The sequence below is a fragment of the Podarcis filfolensis genome (assembly GCF_964270895.1).
Source record: "Podarcis filfolensis genome assembly, chromosome: 2".
Lineage (NCBI taxonomy): Eukaryota > Metazoa > Chordata > Lepidosauria > Squamata > Lacertidae > Podarcis > Podarcis filfolensis.
Window position 1 is genome coordinate 3,947,764 of NC_139605.1, and position 16,836 is coordinate 3,964,599.

At 45.5% G+C, this 16,836-nt stretch overlaps 2 protein-coding genes across 7 annotated transcripts in view; one reads left to right on the forward strand and one right to left on the reverse strand.

Annotated features, from left to right (window-relative positions):
• LOC310756805 (vomeronasal type-2 receptor 26-like) overlaps window positions 1-16,836 on the reverse strand; it is a 112,667-nt gene that overhangs the window by 28,875 nt on the left and 66,956 nt on the right. The gene's annotated exons all lie outside the window — the stretch shown is intronic.
• LOC310756479 (zinc finger protein 862-like) lies at window positions 1,251-16,542 on the forward strand. 6 transcript variants are annotated; one of them, XR_014544899.1, is made up of 9 exons: window positions 1,632-1,770; window positions 3,040-3,228; window positions 3,544-3,670; window positions 5,549-5,626; window positions 7,404-7,484; window positions 8,582-9,009; window positions 10,684-10,842; window positions 12,666-14,667; window positions 14,889-16,542. XR_014544899.1 is itself a non-coding variant. In XM_083600632.1 (8 exons), the coding sequence occupies exons 2-8, from the start codon at window positions 3,154-3,156 to the stop codon at window positions 14,511-14,513; spliced, it is 2,796 nt and encodes a 931-aa protein (XP_083456758.1). In that variant the 5' UTR covers window positions 1,251-1,392; window positions 3,040-3,153; the 3' UTR covers window positions 14,514-16,542. The 6 variants fall into 6 exon arrangements, 5 of the variants coding, with proteins under 5 accessions (XP_083456758.1, XP_083456760.1, XP_083456756.1 ...); XM_083600632.1 differs by lacking the exon at window positions 1,632-1,770 and adding an exon at window positions 1,251-1,392 and having other exon boundaries at window positions 12,666-16,542; XM_083600630.1 differs by having other exon boundaries at window positions 12,666-16,542.

Genomic DNA, 16,836 nt, shown 5'->3' on the forward strand with positions numbered 1-16,836 from the left:
GGTGACTTGACTGTATTTTCAGTGATTTGGTTCACATTCCATCTTGTTTGTTACCATTTTGGCAGACCTAGTTCCCCATTCTTACAGATTGCAGGGTGGCATTTTTATGTGTTAGTTGTAGCTCGCGTCTGGGGTTTTTTTTGGTGGGGGGGGGGGCAGCCACATGTTATGTAAAACAAGGCCTACCATGTTACATAATGGAGAGCCATTGCTCATCAATGGAAAAGAAAGCAGTGGTTTTCTTTGGCTTGAACCTCTGTAGGGGAAAGACCCAATAGCTTTGCCATGGTGAATTCTAGGGCTTGGCCAGGCTGGGCCACAGTGGGGCAAAATGTGAAGGGGGTACAAAGATGGCTGCTTGGGATGTGACAATACATACTTCCTCAACTAGGGCCAGGGTCTTTTCGGTACTGGCCCCAACTTGGTGGAACGCTCTGTCACGAGAGAAAAGGGCCCTGCAGGACTTGACATCTTTCCGCAGGGTCTGCAAGACAAAGCTGTTCCGCCTGGCCTTTGGTTTGGACTCAGTCTGACCCTTATGTTTCCCTCCCTTTATGGTTTTGGTCTGTGGGCTACTTTTGAAATGAGGCTACATTTTAAATTGCATTTTCTCCTGTATTTTAATTTGGGTTTTTCTCCATTAATTTTACTGGTGTTAGCTGCCCTGAGCCCGGCTCTGACCAGGGAGGGCGGGGTATAACTAAAATTATATTATTATTATTATTATTATTATTATTATTATTATTATTATTATTATTATTATTATTATTTCCTGATTCAGAACTGAATTTTGGTAGCAAGTGAAATACAAGTGGATGCCTGGGGGAATTGAAGGAATGAGCCTGTAAGCTGGCAAAGCTTGCCACAAGTCAACAATAAGATGCAGCAGTAGCAGCAGAAAAAAAGAAGCAGCAGCAGCTAATATTCTTGGCTGTACTCTCAGAAGTAAAGTGTCCAGATCAAGGGAAGCAATAGTACTGTTCTTCTGCTTGGTCATGAAGTTCTGTGTCCCGTTCTGGGCACCAGAGTTTAAGGAATTTGGCAAGCTGCGACATGTGCTGAGGTTTATCAAGATCATGAAGGTTCTGGAAATCTTTAAAGAGGAGAAGGGTGAGGAGAAATCTTGCAGCTCCTTTCCTTTAGTCCTCCAACTGGGCAAATGAAGTGCGCTCCGGTTCCTAGAGGGGCAGGAAGTCTGGTTCCTAGAGAGGCAGGAAGTTAAAATCTGCTTCCTAGAGAGGCAGGAAGCTCAAATCGGACACGACTAAAGAACAACAACAAAAACATGAGAAAAGCAAATTCTGTTTACACAAATGAAAACGCAAGTCGAGCTCTTCTTCAGGCCTGTGCTCAGCTAACTCTGCTAAAATATGGTGGGCTGTCATAAAACAGGTACATGTGATCGCTCCTTTGCTATGCAAGATAAAAGTAGAGTTGGAAGGGACCCCAAGGGTCATCTAGCCCAACCCCCTGCAATGCGGTTTTGGGCTCCCCCTGCTTGGGAGACTGCTGGCTACCGCTTTTTGATTTATGTTTTTTTCCTCCTACGTCTTGTTTAAAAAAACTCCCTAAGAGCGTGTTAAAAGCTCGCCTTTCTGTGTGCATGAATGCGCGCGCGCGCACCTTGAGTCCTGCGAAGGGTTAATGCACAGAGCTCTGCTTCCTAGAGGGGCAGGAAGTTGGCCTCGGAAGGAAGGGGCGGGGCTTCACCCTTATTGCTTCCTCCGGGTTCCGAACGGCGGAAGGGAGCTGCTGGATCGGGCGCTACAGGTGAGAAGAGGTGTCAGGTAGGATGGAGGGAGGAAAGGGAAGGATTTGGAGCGGGGGGGGGGTGGGAGCTGGAAGGAAGAGAAGGGACCCCACCCCACTTCCTTCCCATTCCTCCTCGGATCCTTCCTAAGGGGGCCTGGCCCAATTGGGAAGTCAGAAATCGCTCCCAGTTTGGGGGATGCTCTGAGTTGGGCAGGGACGGAACTCTTTTCTGAGCCAGGAGCGGAGACGAGGAGAAGGACCGAGATGGCCAGGCTGACCGGGGATCGTGCAGTCTTTCCCCCCAAAACTTGGGTCTCCAGCTGTTTCTGGACTACAACTCCCATCATCCCTAGCTAGCAGGACCAATGGCCAGGGATGATGGGAATTGTAGTCCAGAAACAGCTGGAGACCCAGGCTTTGGAATCACTCATTTACGCATGTATGATCTGTGAATGACAGTAGTAGAAGTAGTATATGATCTGTTAATGACAAGTCCTACTAGCAATAGTAGCAGCAGTATAATATTGTGTGTGTGTGTGTGTATTTATTCAATATTTTATATTTAAATAAAATTTAAATATTTAGAGAGAGATCGAGAGAACAGCTTCTATGGGTGGGCTGTAAGGCTGCTGAATGAAAAGATAACAGTAGGGCAGCTGACTCTCGGGTTTGGTGGGTGTGCGTCAGTAAACGAGGGGAATTAAGACTAAGAGAGCTGAGTGGGAGGTGTGCTCGTGTAATCTCACTGTATACAAGTTGTACAAGTGACAATAAAGTATTTCATATATATGATCTGTGAATGACAGTAGTAGTAGTAGTAGTAGTAGTAGTAGATGATCTGTGAATGACAAGTCCTACCAGTAGTAGTAGTAATAATAATAATAGTAATAATAATTTATTATTTATACCCTGCCCATCAGGCTGGGTTTCCTCAGCCACTCTGGGCGGCTCCCAACAGAATATTAAAAACACAATAAAACATCAAACGTTAAAAACTTCCTTAAACAAGGCTGCCTTCAGATGTCTTCTAAAAGTCAGATGGTTGTTTACTACCTTGACATCTGATGGGAGGGCGTTCCACAAGGTGGGCACCACCACCAAGAAGGTCCTCTGCCTGGTTCCCTGTAACTCCACTTCTCGCAGTGAGGGAACTGCCAGAAGGCCTTCGGCACTGGACTTCAGTGAACTCAGTGGTCTCTCTTTGTTTGCTTGTGTGTTTGTTTACTGTATTATAGCAGAGGCTGGAGATGGCTGACGTCCCTCCGATCTCCTGTTTCTCCCCTGCAGGCACTGGGGTGACCCCGCTTGACGGCTGCAACATGCTTTAAAGTGCATCAGGGGAGCAGCTGTGACAGCCCTGGGGGTGGCCCGGTTCATCCTTCACGCCCTGAAGGCAGGGCTATGGCCACAGGTTCACAGCCGGGATTGTCTCTTCCTTGGGGTGAAGTTGAGAGAGCTTCCTGGCAGCCACCTCAGGTAAGGGGAGGAGAACCCAAGAGAGTGATGGGAGTTTCCTGGGTGCCTCTCTGTGTGTGGAGACGCAAGGGAGACTGAAAAAATATGCCTCTTTTTTCATTTTCCTTCCCTTCCTTCCCCCCTCCCTCCCTCCCTCCCTGCCTTCCTTTTCCGTTTCCATTTCCATTTCCCTTTCCCTTTTTTTTTTTACTTTTGGCCCAGCAAAAGTGGCCGTGATGGGGACTGATAGATAAATGGAAGCACACTTGCATCCATCACGTCTCCTTACACACTTGGAAAATGGTGGAATGAATTCTACCGTACTCCTCTGTCCAGGGCCTGGTGACCTTCGAGGACGTAACTGTGTTTTTCGAGGCAGAGGAATGGGCTCTTCTAGATCCGCGCCAAAAAGCTTTGCATAGGGAAGTCATGGAAGAGAATTACGAGACTGTGGCCTCTCTAGGTAAGGCTGCTTATTTTTTCATTCAATAATAGATGTCGGAGGAATGAATTTAGTAGCCCCGCTCCATACGTCCTTGTAATTGAGCCCTTTTCTGATGTTATTGAGCAGTTAAACGCAATTGCACTTTCTATTCCATTTGCTGCTTCAAAGGTTTGAGCTCTTATACTGCCCCAGATTTAGTGAATGCATGTCCCCTAGTAAAGGTAAAGGGACCCCTGACCATTAGGTCAAGTCATGGCTGACTCTGGGGTTGCGGCGCTCATCTCGCTTTATTGGCCGAGGGAGCTGCCGTACAGCTTCCGGGTCATGTGGCCAGCATGACTAAGCTGCTTCTGGCAAACCAGAGCAGCACACGGAAACGCCGTTTACCTTCCCGCTAGAGCGGTACCTACTTATCTACTTGCACTTGATGTGCTTTCGAACTGCTAGGTTGGCAGGAGCAGGGACCGAGCAACGGGAGCTCACCCCGCCGTGGGGATTTGAACAGCCGACCTTCTGATCAGCAAGTCCTAGGCTCTGTGGTTTAACCCACAGCGCCACCCGTGTCCCACATGTCCCCTAGCTTTCTGTTAAAATCCTGCAGCTTTTCATTCTGCAACTGTTCTGGGCTTTTTGCTTACTCTCGCTTTTGTTGTGCTGTAGGTCCAAAAGCATCTAAGCAAATGGACCCACTTCATTAACTAGCAGGGAGTTTGAGCTTTTGGGCCACTCCAGCAGACTTCTATGGATGCCACATGACAAACTTCTTCATTTTCCACACCACAATCCAACATCTCTGTGGTTTTTGTCCTGCGAATCAGCAAGCACAGCATGAGCACAACAACTTAAACACTCAGCAATTGTTTTAGCAGTTTTTAATTTGTGTGGGTTTCGTTTGTTTTCATTGAGGGAGGGGAGATGTGGCTGGGATAATAATAATAATTTTATTATTTGTACCCCAACCCTGACTGAGGTGCTCCCACCACTCTGGGCTGCTTCCAGCATATACAGAAACATAATTAAACATTAAAAACTTCCCAATACAGGGCGGCCTTCAAATGTTTTCTAAAAGTTGTATAGTTCTTTATCTCAGCATCTGATGGGAGGGCGGGTGTGACCACCAAAACAGCCCTCTGCCTGGTTCCCTGTAACCTCACTTCTCGCAGTGAGGGAACTGCCAGAAGGCCCTCAGTGCTCCATCTCAGTGTCTGGGCTGAATGATGGGGGTGGAGATGCTCCTTCAGGGATATATGGGCGCAAAGGAACAATGCTGACCCTCAGAGCACACTTCTGTTCGTTCCTTTGCAAGCATAGTTTATGTTCACTATATTTTTAAAATGTGGAAACAGCTAAAACAGCTGTGGAACTTCTCCAGCTCTCCCTAGGAAATGGAAATGGAAGCATTTTGCACTTCAGCATGTTTCAGCAAAGACATCTTTTTTTGAACCTGAGGAGAGCAGTGGTTCAGGGTAGCGGGAGGTATGATATGGGAGGCAGGGGAAACTGGGTAAGGGGCATATGGCACAGACAGTGACTGTATGGTGTGCCAGCAAAACATGGGGTATTTCGATTGTTTTGTCAGCCAGCCCTCAGGTCTGTGGCTGCTGTTGCTGAATACCAGGCTGGTTCTGAATATGACCACCTTCATCCTTGATCTGATTGTGGATGAGGAGGCCGATCTGGTCTACATCCCGGAGACCTGAGTGGGTGAGCTCGGTGTCCACTTGTTGCGGCACCTGGGCAAACATGAGGGTTGGGTAGGGGTAGTTGCTGTGGCCTATAGAAATTCCATCTCACTTTCCAGGCTTTCTGTCTGGTTGGCTGCCTTTGGAACAGCTGGATATTTTGTGGTGAGTAAGTAGAATCGGACGTAATTGGTCCTGTGTGTTTCCTTCAAAGTATCAGACCTCAATTCCTGTTGGGAAGAAGGAGAAGATCCACTTATCCGGCATCCTAGAGAAGAGGAGATATCAATCGGTAAGTGCTTAGCTGTCTAGAGCCAGTGTGGTGTAGTGGTTAAGAGCGGTATGTTGCGTTCGCAAAGTAAAGGAAGGATTGAACTCTGATTAATAAGAATACACACAGAGGCTTGAACCAGCAAGACTCTGGGAAGGGTGTGTATAATCGTGTCTCTCTGTGCCTCTTCCGTGTGCAGCCCCTGGCCCAGGTGTTTTATTCACAAAAGAACTTTTTACAGAGTGTTCGTAAGAACCAATCAGATTTCCTTTGAGCATTTCCACAAACCCACGTGGGGACAAGTTAAACTACTAAAACTAATTAAGCACAAATATTTCTGGGGTAAACAAAGAACAGAACTACAAAGAAGAGCATTCGGCAACCCTGGAGGTAATAAACAAGCAATATATATGATAAGAAGGATGGCCAGGAGGACACTGACCATTATCCCCTTAATGTGAGATCTGTTTCCTGGCCCTAAGATTAACATCCTAAAATAAATATATAAGAAACTACTTCAAAGAAACTTGCCCAGTATCTTTATGGCCCAGGATGCCTGCCTGGCGAAGCAAGAAGCAACTGGGCTGTGTACGTGACTTCTCAGGCAAGAGAGATGAACAGTAGAGAAATGGCCAGAGATGCAGAGGTGTAGATTAATCAAGAATCATATCAAAATAGTTTAAACCCAGTCAATGCAATGCTTTCATTGCTGACACAGATGGCTTACTCTATACTTGTTATAATTCCTCATAGCAATCCCACCTGATCACTACATCTCTGGATATTTGCACTCCTACAGCGGTAGTCTCGTAATCTGGAGAACCGGGTTCGCGTCTCCGCTCCTCCACATGCAGCTGCTGGGTGACCTTGGGCTAGTCATACTTCTCTGAGGTTTCTCAGCCCCACTCACCTCACAGAGTGTTTGATGTGGGGGAGGAAGGGACAGGAGAATGTTAGCTGCCTTGAGACTCCTTTGGGTAGTGATAAAGCAGGATATCAAATCCAAACTCCCCTTCTTCTTCTTCTGGGGCGCCTTTTGGTCTCAGTATTGAAAGATTTTTGTTCAGTGACTTTCAAAGAGGGTTAAGTAAATTCAGGGAAAGTAAAGCTGTCCATGGCTTTTAGCCAAGACAGCTATACAGTGGTACCTCGGGTTACAGACACTTCAGGTTACAGACACTTCAGGTTACAGACTCCGCTAACCTAGAAATAGTACCTTGGGTTAAGAACTTTGCTTCAGGATGAGAACAGAAATCGTGCTCCGGCGGCACGGCAGCAGCAGGAGGCCCTATTAGCTAAAGTGGTGCTTCAGGTTAAGAACAGTTTCAGGTTAAGAACGGACCTCCGGAACAAATTAAGTTCTTAACCCGAGGTACCACTGTATATCAAACATCTCTGAATTTGGGAAGAGCAGCAGGAGAGGGCTCTTGCCTTTATGTCCTAGTGGGATCCCCATAAGGATCAAGTTGGCCTATGTGGGGATACGGGACAAGACAAGCCTTTTGGCTTCATCCAGTAGAGTTCCACTTATACAGAGAAAAGATGGCCTCCTGGTTGAGGTTTCGCTTCCACCTTGCCTCGCATTAAAATAGCTGCTTTGGCTTCTAGAATGCCTCTCAGCTGAGCTAAATGGGCAGTGAGTGGCAGCTCCCAAGGACCAGATTCATTCCTCTGGGTCCACACAACCATGTTCTGTCTGATCTTGGTTTTGGGGAGGAGAACATAGCAGTTAGCAAACTTGGAACGGCTCCATCTTTTGTACTCAGAAGTAACTAGCCTGTTTCTGTTTCTATGGCAGACGTTCTGAAACCAAACCTCGTCTCTATGCCCGGAGAAAACCCAACAGGACTGGCTTCTGAGGAAGGGAAGAAATTGGCAGGTATTGATATTAACAATGTCAATGAAAGAGATTATAATGGGAACAAAACTATGGTGCAATATCTATGCTATTGGAGAGCTCGCAGGCCAGTGTTTCCCAGTTGTCAGTATTTATCCTACTTTTTTTTAGATTTGCCCTGAGAGAGTCTTTAAAACTCTTTTGTTGACCACCAGCATTACACTTTTCATTTTTAAGTTCGAAATAGAGTAGTTGCTTTGGAAGACGATAATCAGGCATCCACACACAACATGACCAGTTCAACGAAGTTGATGTTGAAGAACCATCACTTCGACACTGATAATCTTTGTTTCTTCCAGTACACTGGCATTAGTTCGCCTGTCTTCCCAAGTGATGTGTAAAAATTTTTGGAGACACCGTTGATGGACTCTTTTGAAGAGTTGGAGATGGCGTTTATAAGTGGTCCATGTTTCACAAGCATACTGGCAAACAACAGCAGATCTCTCCACATGTGCGAACAAATCCTTCTGCAGAAACAGTTCCCATTGGGTCACAAACAGCTTTAGAGAGCAGTGCTGGTTGGGAGAAGCCTCTTCTCTGCTCGAGGAAGGTGCGCTGCTTCTACCCATCAGTTGATAGGTAGCTGTGAGTGTAACTTGCTCTATAGGGTGTTCAGAAGTTAGGTAAAGGGACCCCTGACCATTAGGTCCAGTCGTGGCCGACTCGGGTTGTGGCGCTCATCTTGCTTTATTGGCCGAGGGAGCCGGTGTACAGCTTCCGGGTCATGTGGCCAGCATGACTAAGCCGCTTCTGGCGAACCAGAGCAGTGCACACCGTTTACCATCTCACCGGAGCGCTACCTATTTATCTACTTGCACTTTGACGGGCTGTCGAACTGCTAGGTTGGCAGGAGCAGGGACCGAGCAACGGGAGCTCACCCCGTCATGGGGATTTGAACCGCCAACCTTCTGATCGACAAGTCCTAGGCTCTGTGGTTTAACCCACAGCGCCACCCGCGTCCCTTGGTTCAGAAGTTAACCACATTTAAATCTGGCATATAGTGGGGAAATGGTCTGTGATTAGATCCTTTGTTTTTCTCTTGAGATTCAAACATGCTTCTCCTCTCTCCCCACCATCAGATGATGTGCAGAATAATGGGAATTCTAGGGAGCGATGGTCGCCAGAGATCATCAAGAGCGAAGTGACAGAAGAGATGACAGAAGAGACGCAGAACAATGGGAGTTACAGGCAGCAATGGATTTTGCCATCGGGGATCGTCAAAACTGAAGGCGCAGAAGAGATGCAGAATAATGAGAATTATAAGCAGCAATGGATTTTGCCATCGGGGATTGTCAAAACTGAAGCAACGGAAGGGATGACGGAAGAGATGCGGCACAATGGGAATTATTGGGAGCAATGGACTTTGTCATCCGAGATCGTCAAGAGTGAAGCAATAGAAGAGATGACTGAGAATCTGATGGGAATAGAATGGCAAGAACAAAATAATTCCAAGTGTGGGAAGATGAAAGCGTTTGATGCTCAGAATCCTAACATCCAACCGACTCCAGTATGTGTGATAGTGTTTACATATAAATTAGAATTAAAAAGGAATTGCAAAACACACAGGGGAGGAACCATTTGAATGCAGGGAGTGTGGAAAGAGCTTCAGACAGAATAACCACCTTAATTACCGTATTTTTCGCTCTATAGGACACACTTTTTCCCCTCCAAAAATTAAGGGGAAATGTGTGTGCGTCCTATAGAGCGGATGCAGGCTGCGCGGCTAAGCCCAAAGCCAGAACAGGGAGACGGAGCACCGCTCTTCTAGCTTGGGAATGGCTGCGTGCAAAACCTCTGCAGGGCAGCGAGGTGCCTTCACCCCGCTGCCCTGCAGAGGCTACAAAGGCTGTCCCTGAAGCCAGAAGCTCTAGCTTGGGGATGGTAGCCGCCTGAAGCCTCCAGAGCGCAGCGGGAGTTCCCGCTTTGGGTGAACGCACCATGTTTTAGAGGGGGAGAGCAAGAAAAAAAAAATCTCCCCTGTTCTCCCCCTCCTATGGTCCGGTGCATCCTATGGGCCAGTGCGTCCTATAGAGCGAAAAATACAGTAATCATCAAAGAACCCACACCAGAGAGAAGCCGTTTAAATGCACTGAGTGTGGAATGAGCTTCAGCCTTTGCACACACTCTGCATATAAAGGGAGTAGAAATACACAGAGGGACCGAAGTATTTTGGCATCAAATGAGTTTACGACTTCTATTGTTTGGAAGGTGAATCAATCAGCGTAGAGAAAAACGTAAGCAGTGAGTTTTGATGGAAACAGTTTCTGAAGTCCCAATGTATGCAAGATGACCAATGGCCATTCATAGCTGCCGTAATTGATGACAATGCAAACTTTAATAGCTGTATTGGAACGAAAAAGCGTTCCCACAATTCAAGCTAGATAGCAAGTGACCTCCTCTGTGAGTTGTTATCAGGGTCAGACCCAGGCATTCTGCACGTGGGCCAGCCAGTCGGAATACGACTTCGGACAGGTAGTGTAGCAAGATACGGAAATGTCTGGAGAGCTCAGGTGGAACACGGGCAAACATGCATTGCACACTTTCTAGTAATTGTCTGCAGCCTAATGTGGACGGGAGGCAAGCTTAGGGGAGACGAACATGAATGAAGTCTTATTGAGAAGTTTGGGGCATTTAATTTTGTGAATGAATGGGTTCCTGCAGTGATTTGAGGAGAGCAGGTTTAAAGGTGTGAAGGTATGCAAAGGTATGGGAGATACCATAGAACTTAGCTGACCTTGCAGACAGGAAAGCAAATACTGTATTGTCTTTTCGCTTTTGCAAGCTCCTTTTTGGGTGAAGACCAGGGTGGATTTTATTTAAATCAAATTGATATAAATCACGATTTAAATCACTAGTCAGTAAAATTTGATTTAAATCGGGGGTTTTACAGAAAGACTCCTTCTTGCTGGTATCATCTTAATATAGATAATAATAATATCATCTTCCAGAGGAAGGTTTCATTTTTGGAATAATAAATTTTCAGAGTAGTTTTTTTTACACTTATATCAAAAATTACTGATTTGGTTATACTATTAGAAATACATAGACAGATAATTATGAAATCATGATGAGGTTTAATAAGTTAACTGTTTATATTTGGGCAATGCCAGATTTGTTAGGAAAACCCAGCAATAAGGGAGAAGAGTCTAGCTGCTCTAATACTTGTATTATTAAATCTCAGAGGAAAAAAGTCAGGCCATCAACTTTTTCGAAGTGGAAGCTAGAAAATCCGTGGCTGGAAATGTTTGCTGATGTTATGATATGCCTCATCTGCAAAGAATTCGCACGGGCCGAGGATACGAGTTTCGTGAAAGGCTGTGCAACGTTCAAGATTGAAACGGTGAGTTTATATTTATATTCTGCATATTGTTGTTGTTGTTTAGTTGATTAGTCGTGTCCAACTCTTCGTGACCCCATGGACCAGAGCACGCCAGGCACTTCTGTCTTCCACTGCCTCCCGCAGTTTGCTCAAACTCATGTTTGTAGCTTCGAAGACACTATCCAACCATCTCGTCCTCTGCCATCCCCTTCTCCTTGGGCCCTCCATCTTTCCCAACATCAGGGTCTTTTCCAGGGAGTCTTCTCTTCTCATGAGGTGGCCAAAGTATTGGAGCCTCAGCTTCACGATCTGTCCTTCCAGTGAGCACTCAGGGCTGATTTCCTTAAGAATGGATGTGTTTGATCTTCTTGCAGTCCATGGGACTCTCAAGAGTCTCCTCCAGCGCCAGAATTCAAAGGCATCAATTCTTCGGCGATCAGCCTTCTTTATGGTCCAGCTTTCACTTCCATACATCATATACAATTTGCCAAATTTGTTAAATGGGATAGTTGTTTTTTTAGTTATGTGGTTTTTTTAGTTATATGGTCTGGGGAAACCAACCATTAACAGCAGCAGATTTTAACAGGGCATCATGAGAAGCAGCTGCGAATTTTTCCTTGTTATTAGGCTGCAAGTTACTTTTGCAGCTGAAACAAGACACAGATGTAAACATCCCTAGCTTTCATATATCTTGTTTTGCTGCTCTGAGTAGGGTTGCCACTGCTGCAACAAAAGCGATGGAAACCTATAAAGAATTCTAGCCCATGGTGGGTGCTACATCTGCACAGCTCCTCTGTTTTGTTGTTGTTGTTTGTTTTTTCCTGTGTGACATCATCTTTGTCAGACTCCGTGCCTTTAGGCAAACAGCCTCCTGCTTATTCGATGAAACAAAACGGATGAATGGTGTTGGGTGTTTTTGTTCTTTAGTTTTTTGTCCTTATAATCATGTCTGTTCTGGTTTTTAAAACGGCAAAACGTTCTAATCTGCAATTAAATGGTGCCCTAAATTATTCCTTGAGCTCAGAGCTGGCAGAGGAGGAACTGACTATCATGCCACCACCCGGCTGCTGTGGACCCCAAGGCTGGTTACCTGAATCCTACAGAATCACAAATGCTGTAGATCAAGCCAGATATATTTTATTAAATTTCTAGAAATGTCACATATGCATTCCAATACATAATAGATTTTTCTTTTGTTTTGTCGACTTCCCATCCCATTTTCCGTGGTGTTTTTTATTTCTCCCCTTGCTGCACTTTGTCTTCTTTCTCTTATACTAAGGACACAAGTTGCGCTGTGGTCTAAACCACTGAGCCCCTTGGGCTTTCCAATCGGAACGTCGGCGGTTTGAATCCCCGCGACAGGGTGAGCTCCCATTGCTCTGTCCCAGGTTCTGTCAACCCAGCAGTTTGAAAACATGCCAGTGCAAGCAGATAAATAGATACCGCTGTGGCGGAAGGTAAACAGCATTTCCGTGCGCTCTGGTTTCCGTCACAGTGTTCCTCTGTGCCAGAAGCAGTTTAGTCATGCTGCTTGTTTTCTCCTGCTCTGGAGGGTAGGACTCGAACCAATGTCTTCAAGTTGCAAAAAATGAGATTCCAACTAAACATCTGGAGAACCTTTCTTACAGTAAGAGCTGTTCAGTTGTGGAACAAACTTCCACAAGAGGTGGTGGACTCTCCTTCCTTGGAGGTTTTAAAGTAGAGGTTGGATGGCCATCTGCCATGGATGCTTTAGTTGAGATTCCTGCATTGCAGGGGGTTGGACTAGATGACCTTTGGGTCCCTTCCAACTCTAAGATTCTGTGATTCTATAATAACAAATTTCATTTTTGTTACCTTTTCAGATAAAAAAACACGGTGCATCTGCTACTCACCAAAAAGCTTGCCGTGCCCAATTAGCCAGGTTGAATCCCATGTCCGCACCCCTGTCAGTCCCGACGGTGCAGGAATTAAGAACGATGGACAGCAATTTGCACAGTAACTTGGAGAAGCTGTTCAATACGGCATACTTCATCGTCAAGGAGAACTATTCGTTTGACGACTTCCCGGCCTTATGTGCACTGCAGAAGAAAAACGGCTTGATAGTGGGCGAGACGTACAGGAACGACAAAGCGGCCAAGCAGTTTGCTCATTACATTGCGGAAAGCCTTCGGCTGGAGCTCAAGTACAAACTGAGCAAAGCAAATTTCTTTGGGATTTTGGCCGACGGCTCAACGGATAGATCGAACGCGGCTTCCGAGATTGTTTACTTTTATTATATAAATGAAGCAGAAGTGAAATGTAGTTACGGAGCCCTTAAGGAATGTCTTAGTGAGGATGCAGGGGAAGTGAAGTCGACCATTGAGTCGGTTCTCGACGAATACATACCCGACTGGAAAAGCAAGCTGACGGCAATAAGTTTCAACGGGGCTAGCGTTGATACGGGCAACGCGTCTGGGGTTGCGAAATTGTTCCAGGACAGCTGTCCAGGTCTGGTGGCTGTGCACTGCGTTGCTCACCAACTGGAGCTTGCGATAGGGGATGCCTTAAAGTCCGTCAAATTCGCCGGGCTTGCCGAAGACGTCGTGAAGGGTATATACACGTTTTACCACAGCAGTCCTAAAAGGGCAAAGGAGCTGAAAGAGATAGGCGAAGTCTTGAACGAGAAAGTGCTTCGCCACATGGGTATCACCGGAATCAGGTGGCTGCAGTCGAAGAACTCTGCCGTGAAAGCCCTGGCCAACAATCTGCCCGTAGTTGTGGTGCACTTGCAACAGATTGTGAGCGGCTCCAGCACAAAGCCAGACAGGAAGGTGGAGGCCAAGCTGAAGGGGTACTTGAAGCGTTTGAAGTCGGAGCGGTTTGTCAGGTTTTTGTTTTTCATGGACGACGTTACGCACACGCTTACGAGGCTATCCGAGGTGTTTCGGAGGAAGTGTGTGTCCGTCAGCGATGTGAAAACCAGCTTGACGGCGACGAAAGAGAGGTTGCAGAGGATGGTGAAAGACAGCGGGCCTCAGCTGCAAAAGTTTGAAAGTGCCGCGCAGCTGGAAGGCGGCGTGTTAGTGTACAAAGACGTGGAAATCGTTAGTAGCGCAAGCGAAGTAGGCTGCTTTGAGGAAGATCGGCGGGTCTTGCTGAGTTCAATCGTGGAAGCGATCGACAAATGGTTTGACCGCATCGGAAACGACAGAGTTCTGCGAAACGTGGAGATATTTGACCCGTGCAACATCCCCAAACCGGTCGGTGGAAGGGACACGTCTGCAAGTAGCCACGGAGAAAAAGAATTGAGTGAACTCTTGCAAGCTTTGCCCAGCAACGTGAGAGTCGACAAGGAAGCCATCTTGGAGGAGTATCAAGAATTCAAAGTGTGGGCTGGCAACAAAACAAGCATCACATGTGAAGAAGCTTGGCAGCGCCTTCAAGCAGAGTCAACAGCTTGTGCTTCGTATATTAATATATGCAAAGTTTTGAACTTTTTGCGGGTCCTCCCGCTTAGCACTGCCGAATGCGAGAGGGGGGTTAGCCAACTAAACCTGGTTAAAACGGACAGTCGGAAACGTCTGCTTGCGACGACCATTGATGACTTACTGATGATCAAGATGAATGGTCCGGACCTAGAGGTTTTCAATGCTGCAAATGCAGTTAATTTGTGGTGGAACGATGTTGCCAGGGGGCGCATTAGAAGACCCCACTTTAAAAACAAAGACTAGGGTGTTTTAAAAACCGAAGTATAGTCCCAATATTTTTATTGTATAAACAAAATGAAACAGGTAAGTGTGATTTATTCATTCGCCTTTTGTAACAAGCTTTGCAGTTTTTTTTAGTCCTTGTCACAGAACTCATAACAAATTTATAGTAATCTTAGCAAATAAATTAGTGTTACAGATTACTGTAATGATAGTGCCACCTTCTTATAATTGGTTTATGGCTTTAGCATAAGTCAGGGCTGAATCTAGGTTTTCTGTCACCCAGGTCAAAGACCCAGTTTGGCCACTCGCCTCCCAGATGTGTGTTTGCGTACATACACATACAAACAAACACACAAACACATCAACACATTTATTCTTAAAGGGCATAAAAAGTAGGCAGTATATCATTTGAATACAAAGGAATCCTAAGAAGCATTATGAATGTATGGCCAAAGGGACAATGAGCATCCCTTTCAGTAAAAGCAAATTGTTTGTCAAAAGTAGAACTTCCATGTGCAGCAATTGTCTATCTGAGGTCAGGTTTTGAATTGGATTTGTTTGGTCACAGGATCATTAAAAGACTGCATTTCCGTAAGATCAGCCAAGACCCTCTGGTTTACTTTTAAAATACTCCCCCCCCTGAGGCTTTTTGCCACCCACCCTTCTTATTGGTTCTGTGCAAACCCTTTCAAGGAGTTTTGACGTGTGAATTTACTCCTGAGTAAGCTTCAACAAGATTCCTTTCCATTATTATTTTTTTGATTACTCGTTTTAGGAAAGGATGGTTTTGTGGTCATTTTAGGTTCCATGTAAGGTGGAAAAAATGCTTTTTACAAGTCTAAAGTAGAAGGTGCCCTTCCGTTACAATCCTAATGCAGCCAGACTGACCAGAGCTTGCCAGGGAACTGCCTCTGGCATGAAAAATGCTCACACACCCCTTGTTTTCCTGTGTGTAGATCATGCATAGTCTGTAAAATGACTCAACCTTCGCTATTTAAACCCATTCAAAGTTCTGAAGGGGTCACAGAATTGTAGAGTTGGATGGGACCCCAAGGATAATCTAGTCCAAATGATTCTCTTCCTCAGATTCTCGACCCTCCATCCCTCCATTTCTTTTTCACACAGTAGCAAAAACCCACAGGGGATCCTATCTTCTGCTTCACTGGGGAGAGCCACGCAGCCCCTCCAGATTTCCCAACTCTTCCTCTCCCTGTAATTGAGCCTGCTTCAGCTTCATGGGGAAAGGGGAAGGATGGAGCTCATGGCTGCTATTCTCTTTTCCATCTTTCTCTCTGGCTGAAGCCCAGACATGCTAGGAGCCTCAGTGATGATGATAATAATAATTTATTATTTATACCCCGCCCATCTGGCTGGGTTTCCCCAGCCACTCTGGGCATCTCCCAACAGAATATTAAAAGCATGATAAAACATCAAACATTAAAAACTTCCCTAAACAGGGAATGTCAACCAAGTACAGTGGTACCTCAGGTTACATACGCTTCAGGTTACATACGCTTCAGATTACAGACTCCGCTAACCCAGAAATAGTGCTTCAGGTTAAGAACTTTGCTTCAGGATGAGAACAGAAATCGTGCTCCAGCGGCGCGGCAGCAGCAGGAGTCCCCATTAGCTAAAGTGGTGCTTCAGGTTAAAAACAGTTTCAGGTTAAGAACAGACCTCCAAAACGAATTAAGTACTTAACCCGAGTTACCACTGTACTGGAATAAAACTTCACTGTTGTAACAGAATAATTTACACACTGTCAGAATGGAAGAATGCATTTGCCCATAAGAAAATCAAAATCTAACAGTCATGCTACGGCTCTGCACAAGAAATAAATAAAATACTGTTGTCAAATAAAGCAGTGCCGCGTGCAAATCTAGCACAATATTTTATTTTATATCTGTACATATACACATACATGCTGGTATTTATAAATATTACTTACGCAAATTGCTTACGGTTGGCTACTGTTGCCGAGGCTGAGCCCCATTTATGTTTGTGGTGTCCAATTTGCAATTGCTATTAAAAATGTGGTATTAAAAATGTGTCCCTGGTGTGAATTGTGTTTCATTCGTTAAGGAAGGAAGGAAGGAAGGAAGGAAGGAAGGAAGGAAGGAAGGAATATGACTGTAATTAGTAAAAATGTGCAGCTGAATTGTTAAATGCATTTTAACGATGATATACACAATTCATTTTTTGTTTTGTAATCTTATAAAAAAAAAAGGCAGCTAGGCATTCGTTGTGGCGACCGTCGTCTATGTTTAAGGTGCCATTTGCGACTAGCTTATATTCTTGGGAGATGTTTCTATCTAACAGTAATGACTTCCAAGTGCAATATAAG